Source organism: Hemitrygon akajei, chromosome 2 (genome assembly GCF_048418815.1).
Source record: "Hemitrygon akajei chromosome 2, sHemAka1.3, whole genome shotgun sequence".
Classification (NCBI taxonomy): domain Eukaryota; kingdom Metazoa; phylum Chordata; class Chondrichthyes; order Myliobatiformes; family Dasyatidae; genus Hemitrygon; species Hemitrygon akajei.
The window spans coordinates 140,870,287-140,882,352 of NC_133125.1; the positions used below are offsets into that span (position 1 = coordinate 140,870,287).

General features: G+C 45.1%; 1 protein-coding gene across 1 annotated transcript in view; it reads right to left on the reverse strand.

The window, feature by feature from the left end:
* dock9b (dedicator of cytokinesis 9b) overlaps positions 1-12,066 on the reverse strand; it is a 187,635-nt gene that overhangs the window by 139,041 nt on the left and 36,528 nt on the right. Inside the window, exon 2 of the mRNA XM_073028593.1 lies at positions 11,047-11,163. Coding sequence (XP_072884694.1) covers positions 11,047-11,163 — 117 coding nt within the window. The remainder of the gene's footprint in view (positions 1-11,046; positions 11,164-12,066) is intronic.

A 12,066-nucleotide genomic window follows, 5' to 3' on the forward strand; every position in this document is an offset into this window, starting at 1 on the left:
GCTCACCGGTGTTACACAAATGTCAGTTTTAAGCTGAATGACACTGGATGTTTTTAAAGAAACAAGAATGCAGCTTTTTAGCAACACGTACAACATGCTGGAGGAACTCAGCAGGTCGGGCAAAGGGTCAGTCCTGACGAAGGGTCTCAGCCCGAAACATTGACTGCTCATTTCCATGGATGCTGCTGAGTTCCTCCAGCGTGTTGGAGTGTTTGACCCCAGCATCTGCAGTGTACTTTGTGTTTATAATGCAGCTTTTTAGCCAGCCTTGACCCAGTTATGGAGGATCAATAGCCAAATTGAGTTGCCAAGTACCCAAAACCTTACAACACATGAGCAGAATTAGGCCATTCAACCTATTCTCCTTTATTCCCTTTATTCTGAGGCTATGCCCTCATATCCTAGACTCTTCGACTATTGGAAACATTCTCTCCACATCTACTTTATCCGGGCCGTTCAAGAAACCAAGCCTTCTTCAGTTCAACCATCTGTTACAATGAATGTCAGAGTACTACAGCATAGAAAGTGTTGGTGTTGGCTCGTGGCCTAGTGGATAAGGCATCGGTCTAGTGATCTGAAGGTCAGTGGTTCGAGCCTCAGCTGAGGCAGCGTGTTTGTGTCCTTGAGCAAGGCACTTAACAACACATTGCTCTGCGACATCACCAGTACCAAGCTGCTTGGGTCCTAGTGCCCTTCCCTTGGACAACATCAGTGGTGTGGAGAGGGGAAGGCTTGCAGCTTGGGCAACTGCCTGTCTCCCATATAACCCTGCCCAGGCCTGCACCCTGGAAACCTTCCAAGGTGCAAATCCATGGTCTCACGAGACTAACGGATGCCTATTACAGCATAGAATAGGCCTTTTGGCTCATCTAGAACATGTTCTGCCTAGACCTGTCTACCTGTACCCATGGCCCCCAAACCCCTCCAATCCTTGTACATACAAACTTCTCGTACATGTAACAACTGAACCACTTCTGCTGGCAGCTCGTCTCACCATCGCACCACCCTTGAATGAAGAAGCTTCCCCTCAGATACCACTTAAACCATTAACCTATGACCTCTAGTTCCAGTCTCACCCAATCTGAATGGTGGAAAAGCCTGAAAGCATTCGTCCTCTCTTTGCCCCTCAATTCTGCATACAACTCTAAGATCTACCCTCTTTCTCCCACACTCCAAGAAATAAAGTCCTAACCTATTCGATCTTCCCCGATGACATAGGCCCTTGTGTCCCGGCAATATCACTCTGTCTACTGATCTATTGATATCTTCTCTTTTAGGTAGGTGACCAGAACCACACCATTAGGCCCAATCTGCTCATGCTAGCCCTTTGAAAGAGCTTCTGAATTACCCCCACTACTCCAGTCTCGTCCCATGTGACCGTGGCAATTTCCCCCCTCAAGTACTATTTTTTCAATGTCGTTTTGGAAGTTCCTAGAATCAGAGAGGGATACAGCACACAAACAAGTTCAATTATCATTCAACCATACATCAATACAGCCAAACTAAACAGCATTCCAAGACATTCAAACTTCCAAACCCTTCAGCCAACTGAGTCCGTCCTGCATCGTTTGTGCTAATCTTACAAAAGAAAACACACCTCCTATTGTCCCCCAATTCCCATCACCTCCCTCAGATTTCACCACTCCCCTACACACCAGGGGCAATTCACAGCAGCCAATTAACCTGTCAACCCACACGCCTTTGTGATGTAGGTGGAAACTGGAGCACCTGGGGAGAGCCCATGTGGCCACAGGAAGACCGTGCAGACTCCACACAGACAGCAGCAGAGGTCAGGATTGAACCTGGATTCCTGGCGCTTTAAGGCAGCACCTCTACCGGCGGTGCCACAGGGCACACTTACCCTGCCTGTCACATCCTTTTCCTGTTGAATCTGTTTCAACTATCTTTTCAGGCAGTACATTCCTGATCGCAATCAGCTGTTAAAAACCAACTTCAGCAGCCAACCCCTGTAAAACCCCAGTTCTTCCGCCGATGACTTTCACTCCAAGTCCTCTGGTCACCAAGCCTTCTGTTGTCAGAAGCAGTTGCCCCTTACTTACTCAATCAAAGCACAGACAGATTCTGAACAGCTCCATTAAATCTCCCCTTAACCTCATCTCCTCTGATAAGAACAACCCCAACCCATCCAATCTCACCACACTTGAGAAGTCTTGTGTATGTATGATCACCTCATTATAGGAAGAATGTTGAAGCTTTCAGAGAAGGTGCAGAGGAGACTTACCAAGATCCTGCTTGGATTAGAGAGCATATCTTTTGAGGAAAGGTTAAATGAACTATGTCTTTTCTCTTTGGAATGAAGGAGGATGACAGGTGACTTGATAGAGGTGCATAAGATAAAAGACAAAGATAGAGTGGACAGCCAGTGCCTTTTTCCTAAGGAGAAATAGCTAATACAAGAGGAAAGAGAGTGATGGTGCACGGAATGTGCTGCTAGGGCTGGTGGCAAAAGCTGATACATCAGGGACATTTAAGAGACTTCAATAGGCAACGTGGATGAAAGGAAAATGGAGGACTTTGAAAGCGAGAAGCTTGAGATTGATCTTGTTGTTTGACAAAAGGTCAGTACAACATTGTGGGCCGAATGGACTGTACTGCACTGTATTATTCTATGTTCAATGTTCTAAACCAGATTGTGTTTAGTTTTGGTTATCCTGTTATAGTTGGGATGTGGTTATCACGGATAGAGTGCAAAAAGAAACAAGATCTACAAGGATGTTGCAAGGACTCAAGGGGCTGAGTAATGGGTTAGACAGGCTGAGCCTTTGCTCTGTGGAGGGGAGGAGATTGAGGGGTGAATTCATAGAGGTATATAAAATCATAAGCAGCAGAAATAGGGTAAGTGGTTTTATTCCAGGGTTGGAGAGTGAAAAACAAGAGGATACAGTTTTATTGTTAGAGGTGAAAGGTTTAGTAAACACCTGAGGGGCAGCTCTGTTTGTTAATGCAGAGGTTGCACATGGATGGAACCAGCTGCCAAAGGGAGTGGTTGAGACAGGTACACCAGATGCTCAGGTATATGGATGATACGAATTCAGAGGGATATGGACCAAGTGCTGAGAAATAGGATTATCTTGAATTTACATTTTGGTTAGCATGGACCGAAGGGCCCTTTCTCCACGCCATACAGCTCTGCGACTCCTCTGTTGCTGGTACCATTCCAGTCAATCTCCTTGGCCCAACCGAGAGACTTATAAATATTCAAGACTAACTTCCTTGCTTTTATGTTCTGTGCCTCTGATTACAAAGCTGGTCTTATCAGTATCATCAAAAACTTCTGAACCTGCCTTGAGGATTCTCTCTGTTCACAAAGCACCACGACTGACTCCATACGACAGCTCAGAAAGTAAATTTGCCGAAGTGCAAAGGAACAAGGTACTATTTGTGGTTTTCTTTTATTACAAGAAGGCTTATTTACAATTAAGGAAAGCAGTGATTTCATCCTTTGCCGTGAAGTCAATTCTGGGGACACTGTGTTTCTTGGCTTTGGAAACATGCAGTAAACTGGAGTTAAAAATAACAGACTTTAAAAGCTCCCAGTATCTTACAAAAACATAAACCTTCCCAAGCCTTTCATCCACAACACTCGTCAAATATCAAATAAAGCGGCCTTCCTGTTATTGTTCCCCCCCCCCCCCTCCCCACACAGAACATTACAGCACAGAACAGGCTGTTAGGCCCAGCATATCTGTGCCAACCATGGTGTCAATCCAACCCATCCCATCTGTCTAAACGTGGTCTATGTCTCTCCATTCCCGGCCTGTTGATGTGTCTGTCCAAATGTCTCTTAGAAATTGCTATTGTATCTGCTTGCACCACCGCTCCCAGCAGCCCATTCCAGGCACCACTTACTGCCTGTGTATCTCACACATCTCCTTAAAACCTTCCCCACTCAGCGAACCTTAAATGTGCAGATATTTACATCATCACTAAAGCATTTATTTTTATCAGTTCTAGCCACCCTCCTGAAGAAGAGGTTGTGGGTTCCAGTCCCACTCAAACTGACTTGCAGATTTCTACAACGGCATCTCTGGAGGGCACGCTGGCTGCTCACAACGCCACTTGCTATGCAGGCCCCAGTGCACAGGACCGCAAAGAGGCTGCAGGCTCTGCCAGCTCCATACGGGGCACAACTCTCCCCACCATCGAGAACATCTTCAATGGAGTGCCTCAAGAAGGCAGCAGCCATCACTACGTACCCTCACATGCCCTCCCCTCATCACTACCATAACGGAGGAGGTACAGGGACCTGACGACCCACACTCAATAACTCAGGACCTCCACTGTCAGATTTCTGAATGGTCTATGAACCCTTGAACACTACCTAATCATTCCTTTTATTTTTGCACTAATTTATTTATTTTATAATATATGGCAATTTTTCTGGTCTTTGCACTACACAAAATAACAAACCTCATCGTACAAGACAGTATAATAAACACGAGTCCAATTCTGGAATTTGGGTACAAAAAAAACCCCACCCCAACACACTTCAGGGTGGTACCAAGGGTGTACTACAATCGAGATATGCCATCTGTCAGTCAGCGGAGATGATAAATAAGTACCTTCAGGGTTTGCGGGAGAACCCTCCACTACAATCTGTTGTGATGCGTGCTCAGTAAAACGCATTAACCAATCACTATCAGAGTGGTGTGTGGAATCTTGCTGTGCACCATTTGGCTACTGTGTTTGTGCATTACATCAGCAGTCTCACTTCACTCGAGAATTTCCACTCCAAAACACTTGAAATGTTTGCAAAGGGATGTGACACTATCTGTCTCCAACACGCAAGATCCTAAACGCACTTGACAAGCAAGATGAAAAAGTTTTTTTAAAAACTGCTGATGCTACAAATTTGAAATCTAGAAACCCTGGAAATACTCACCATGTCAGTCAGCACACGATGGGAAAGGATCACAGCCAATCAGTTTTGGGTCAAAGGAGGTTCTGGGAAAGAACCTTTCCACAGATGCAGGCAGCCTCATCTGCTGAGTGTTAGCAGAACTTTGTTTTTATGTTAAGGTTGATGCAGATATGTTCCCACCAGTGGGAGAGTCACAAACGAGGGCACAGAGGTGCAATATAAGGAGTGGTGATTTAAAAATGAGGTGTGCAGAAACGTCTCTCAGAGGAAGACAAATCTGCAGAAATTTCTACCTAAGGAAGTGGAGGAGGGCTGACCCTAGATGTAACTGATAAGTTGGAGGTAGATAAATATTTCAAAAATTGGGGACTTTAGTGCTATGAGGAACCAGAACTGAACGTGGAGTTAAGATGTCGCCAGTGTCGCTTGTTCAAGCTCAGCAGTGATCAGCTTAATTTCTCCCATTTTATTTTCCTTTGCGAGGCGGATGGGGTTCTGTCTGAGTCCATGATCTACGGCTACACTCAAAACTGCGGTTCTCTATGACACAGGTTCACGCTCCAGGGCTCACCGACTACCTGTTTCCCGATATACGTGTGCGCCTTGGGGGCGAGGCCCTGCAGCCCTGTGGATGGGTCGAGTCCATGCTGGCGTCGGCGACTGAAGGCCTCACAGGAGAAATGAAACATCACAAACAGCAGATCAGCTGTCACAGGCCTCTGTACTCGGGTAATCACTCTCTCTCCCTCGATGATGGGGTAGAGTTTCCTACCAATTCTCAAGTTGGAGACCTTGGAATAAAAGCAACGTGGCAGACCATAATGTTGTAACCAGCAAGTTGTTTTGTTTTGTTAGCCTCCCTTCTCACTGTGGCAAGGGTGACACTTCTCTGTCTCTTTATTAGGCGGAGAGAGAGAGAGAGAGAGAGTCTGTGGTATGTTGATTTGTCAGGTGAACATAATTTTTTTGTGGGACTGCAGATCATGGCCTCCCTTTGGGAGCTTTGCTGTTGCTTGCTTGGTGGGCACTGATGCTGTCTGCTGAAATAAGTTGGGGAGGGAGGATTGATGCTTTACTGCTGCTTGTGTGTGGGTGGGGGGAAGGGGGCTTTGGGGTTCTAAGATTTTACTGTCATTCATGCTTCAGGGTTCTCATCTGTTTTTCGTGGCTGCCCGTGAAGAGCAAGAATTTCAGGTTACATACTGTAGTCATTCTCTGATATTAAATGGGATCACTGAACCATTAAAATTTGGACTCGACCTCATAATCTACCTCATTATTATCGTGCCCCTTATTGTCTGCTTGCACTGCGTTTTCTCTGTAGCAGTTACGTGAAATTCTGTACTGTTAGTGTTTTACCTTGTTCTACCTCAATGCACGGTGTAATCATCCAAGCAATATGAAGAGTATGCGTGACAAGCTTTTCACTGTAACGCCGTACATGTGACAATTATATATCAATTCCAGTTCCAAACTGGCACAGAAGAGGAGTTGGGGCCAGAGAGAGCAGCCGTGATAGCAGTGGATAGTGGTGAAAGCTTGAGGGGCCAAGTGGCCTATTCCTTCTCCTATTTTCTTGTGCTCTACTGTCCACGTATTTCACTGACCTGACTCTGTTCTGCCAAACCTTTACACCCTTTTTCGTGCAGTCGACCACACCTCCCATGTTAAGATCATGCACCTACACTTGACTTGCCTCCAAACTGGACTCATCTCATGTACGCAGGATACATCAGCTCCATACATCTGTTCACCACAACAGCCTTTAACACCTTTTTTTTTTGCAGGTACCCCTCAACACTGTACTCTGTTAATCTTATGTAAACAATCAACACAGAGCCAGGCAGTGTCTCCTCCTCACTGGCTTCATTTCACCTCTTCCTTTCTTCCATTCCTCTTTCCCTCAATTCTCTATCCAACCTTCCCTTAAACCCATTCTTCACTCAAGCCCTCTCTGAGGGAGTGAGGTCCATATCCCTAAATCACAAGGGAAAGATTTCTCCTGAATCTTGCCCAAGTCCCAACAAGTCACTGCCTCATCTACAATCTCAACTCCCAACACCACAATTACCTTAAAATAGGCTAAGTGCTCTTCCTGCAGTGGAAACATCTGCTGCCCATTTCTGATGCAGCTGGGTGTGTGAGCGAGGTCCTGTTCTGAGGAACTTGATCTCTCTACCATGTGTTGAGGACAAGAAGGGAAGTAGTACTTTGCAGTTTCCTATAGGAACACCAACAATTCAGCCACCAAAATAAGAAATCCGGTCATCCCGCAGGGTGAAGAATAGCAAGGATGCAGAACCATGTCCTTGAACCTCTCAAACTGCTAGGTGAAAGCTTGGCCCTCTTGGGAGAGAGTGCAACTCTAAACTTGTACAGTTTCCTGTCATGGTCAGTTCAAAAAAGGAACCCTGCTCCAGACCAGGAGAAATTTCCTGACCCTGATAAAGTTTAGTTAGTTAGGGAATGCAGAGAGGCAGATTATGATGTTTAGCCCACTGTGTCTATGCCAACCATGATGTCAATCTAATCAATCCCAAGAGCCTGCACATGGTCTGTATCTCTCCATTCCTTGCCTGTCCAAACACCTCTTAAACATTATCAGATCTGCTTCTATCACGTCACCTGGCAACACATTCCAGACACCAACCACCCTCCGTGTATAGAGACACTTTCCTTGTGCATCTGCTTTAAATTTTCCAGCTCTCACCTCAGACCTACGACATCTAATATTTGACATGTTTTCCCTGAAAAAAGACTGCCTACGCCTCTTAAAATTTTATATTCCAGCCAGGTCTCCCCTCAGCCTCTAACGTACCAGACGACAATCCAAATTTGCCCAACCTCTCCTAATGTCTAGTTCTCCCTATTCATCCTGAAGCCCTTCTGCACTCTCTCCAAAGTTTCCACATCCTTCCTGTAGTGTGTTGACCAGAAATGCACACAAAACTCCAAGGAGGGCGTCAAAAGAGGAGCATACAGACTGTGCATGAATCAGTCCAGTTAGGTAATGTCTTGTGTTCCCCAACCACATTTCACAGTGACAGCCCCAAGAGTTTAATCAACAACAAAGTAGTGCTGTGTTTTATTTCAGATCTGTTAATGTGGAAATTGCTAACATACACTCACCACCCCCAATTGTCCCTTAACTAAGGGACCTGTATGCCGGAGGAAAGGAGTAAGATGTCACCAGCAGGAGGAAAATCAGTAGGCCTTTTTCCCTGAGGTCGTTTAGAAAAGCAATCTACTTCACCGATCTGTTATCAGATTGAGACTTGCTTTCTTTTCCAAAATGGGATTTTATTTAATGACTTGAATTTAAAATCCCCAGCTCCCACAGTAGGATTTGAACTCCTGTCTGTCCAGGTCCAAAATGCTGGCTGCCAATGCTGATACAGAGCCATGGTGCTACGCAGTACACAGTGACAGTGCACACGGGAAGTTCCCCTGGATACAAGCTCAATATGAAAACAATCTGCATACAGTGATGAACAGTGGGGGAAAATGGGGGATTTTACAGAGGGGAAGAACAGGGCTACGGATCAACAATCTATAGATTCCAAGGGGAACACGTTACCAACGAGCATGCCTGAGCTCAGAGGTGTGTGTGCATTATACATTTGCCAGGAAACATCTGTGGAACTGGAGGCTTATCGCACTAAGCACACATCGCTCCTTCCAAAGTACGGCACTGGTAGAACAACACAACATGGAGCACAATTTCAGGTTGCCTCTCCAATTCCTTCCGACAAACAAAGCTCAATTGTTCAAAGACCAAGAAAACAAACCATAAAAAGGAACCCTTTCTGCTGCGAACTGAATTCATTCTTTTGAATTTCCTTTCATAGATAGGTTGTCGAAACAGATGGGAAGTTTAAAATCTGTTCAAGTGAGAGTACTGAAGGTGTGCAAGCAAGGATGAGGCAACCAGACATCCTGCCGAGAGAGCTCAATGCTAAACTTACACCGAAGCAGGAAAGTTCAACATCCTACTCCTTTTCCACCAGGAGGAGGAGAAAGAAAAGACTGGCCCCATCAGAAATGGTCAAAGAAAGATTTGCTCCGTTTAATTAATTTAACGGAGAAAATCTGCAGGTGCTGGGAATCCAAGCATCATGCACAAAATGCCGGAGGAACTCAGCAGGCCAGGCAGCATCTATGGAAAAAAGTACAGTCGACATTTCGGACCGAAACCCTTCAACTGTACTTTTTTCCAAAGACGCTACCTGGCCTGCTGAGTTTCTCCAGCATTTTGTGTGTGTTGCTCATTTAATAGAATAGACTTTATTTCTTACATCCTTCACATACATGAGGAGTAAAAATCTTCACGTTATGTCTCCATCTAAATGTGCAATCGTAGTAATTTATAATAAATAGAACAGCCAATGTAACATAAAAATACACTCAAATCAAGGTGAGTTAATCAGTCCGATGGCCTGGTGGAAGAAGCTTTCCTGGAGCCTGTTGGTCCTGGCTTTTATGCTGCGGTACTGTTTCCCAGATGGTAGCAGCTGGAATAGATTGTGGTTGGGGTGACTCAGGTCCCCAATGATCCTTCAGGCCCTTTCTACACACCTGTCTTTGTAAATGTCCTGAATAGTGGGAAATTCACATCTACAAATGTGCTGGGCTGTCCACACCACTCTCTGCAGAGTCCTGTGATTGAGGGAAGTACAGTTCCCATATCAGGCAGTGTTGCAGCCAGTCAGGATGCTCTCAATTGTACCCCTGTAGAAAGTTCTTAGGATTTGGGGGCCCATACCAAACTTCTTCAACCGTCTGAGGTGAAAGGGGCACTGTTGGTGCCTTTTTCACCACAAAGCACTACAGTACAAAAGCAAGTGCTTCAGTCCTTCTCGTCTGAGCCAAACAACTATTCTGCCTGCAACTGGACCACAGCCCTCTCATCCATGTATTTAACCAAACCTCCCAATCTCCAATACGCTGAAGAGTCACCCTCCCCCCCACATAAGCAATCCAAAGATTTAATGAGGAATAATTATATCGACAATAAACTCCATACAACCCTCTAGCATTGAGATAATCCTTACATTTAATGGCCCAGCTGCAATCGTTTGCTCTTGCAGTTTTCACTGCTGATAAGATATATTTAAAAAAAACAGCCAAACATTCATTGATTGCATAACATTCCCAATTTGGTAAGAATCCTGGATTACCACACTTCGCTCCTGCAGTGCATTTAAATAAACATATTCATTAAGGAGAGAGAGAACTGGATCATAACAGAAAACAAAAGAAAGCCTACAGCACAGTACAGGCCCTTCAGTCCACAAAGCTGTGCCAAACATGTCCTTACTTTAGAAATTACCTAGGGTTACCCATAGCCCTCTATTTTTCTGAGCTCCATATACCTGTCCAGGAGTCTCTTAAAAGACCCTATCGTATCCACCTCCACCACCATTGCCGGCAGCCCATTCAGCGCACTCACCACTCTCTGAGTAAAAATACTTACCCCTGGCATCTCCTCTGTACCTACTTCCAAGCACCTTAAAACTGTGCCCTCTCATACTAGCCATTCCAGCCCTGGGAAAAAGCCTCTGACTATCCACACGATCAATGCCTCTCATCATCTTCTACACCTCTATCAGGTTAGCTCTCATCCTCCATCACTCCAAGGAGAAAAGGCCAAGTTCACTCAACCTATTCTCAACACTTAAACAAAGGAAGATGACTCAGCCATTACACTGATTCAACATACACCTGAAGTTGAATCTGCAAATATCCACACAACAACCCTGCATTAGCAAAAATCCTTCACATTACAAATTTTTGTAGAAGCACAAACTTTTTATGACAGCAGGCCATTCTGCCCATTATGACCATGCTGGTCAATCAACCATCTAATTTGCTGGGCTTATTCCCATATTCTACCAAACCACCAATCGCCAAGCTAGAAAAAACATTTTCTCATCCTGATGAATTGCTCTGATCATTTCAAATACCCCAGTCAGATCACACCCTCATCAGCACTCAAGGGAACTCAAGCCCAGTCTGTGTGAACCACCCTTCTGGCACCAGTACTAATCAAAGGAGGCTGTGGTGCATCCGTCCAATGAGCAAAGTTTTCCCAAACACAAACACACCACTCTGCCCAAACAACGCAACGTTCAGAACACAGTTATTCCAGGACTAATGGCACTCACCTGGAAATCTTCACTAGGAAAAATCAGCATATCCCGTAAAGGATCGCTAATAATCTGTGCTTTCTTCTGCAGCAAGACATTCTCATAGTCAATAGGTTCAATGTCTTTTGGTTTGGCCTACAAAGGAAGCACAAAGATGATTAAAGCTGAAGAATATTGAAACAGTGTTCATATCTTAACATCAAAGCTGCTGCTCTGAATATTACATAACACATTCAAAGTGACAGAATACTCCAAGTATATCACTGAAAGGACCCCAAACACTACTCTTCCATCTCCTCTCACTGAGGGATCGAGGCAGAGGAGGTACAAGGGGGTATCTTGCTGCTTGTGACAAGAGGTAGAGGGACAGTAATCAGGGAGGCACAAAAGGCCAGAATTAGAAGAGTCCAAGGAGGTGAGAGCATTGCACAGTGAAGAACATAGAGAGAAGGAGGGATTTGAAAGCAGACAAGCATGTTAAGTCTTGCTGTGCTATAAACCAGCAGAGGTCAGATGGGAAACAGGCATGGACTGTCTCCTGTTTTTAATTTCCTTGGCTGACCCATGTCACTTCATGTGTCCTCAAGACATGGAGAGAGGTCCAGATAGGGTGGAGGGGGAGAGGGTGTTTTCAATCTTGGGAGAGTCCAAGAACGCAGGGCACAGCCTCAGAATACAAGTACTTTCATTTAGAATGGACAAGACAAGGAATTTCCTTAGGCAGAGGGCTACGAATCTATGGAATTCATTACCACACATGGCTGTGGATGTCAAGTCACTGGGTATATTTAAAATGGAGGCTGACAGGTTCTTGACTAGTGAGGGCACCAAAGGTTAGAGGGAGAAGATGGGAGTAGGGTTGAAAAGGTTAATAACTCAAACATGATCAAAAGGCAGAGCAGACTCAATGGGCCAAGTGGCCGAATTCTGCCCCCATGTCTTACAATCTCATTCTCCCACTAGTTCTCCCTGCAGCCTATTCATCCACACTCCCGTCAATTCAATCAACCGCCTGCACACCAGGAGCAATTTACTACA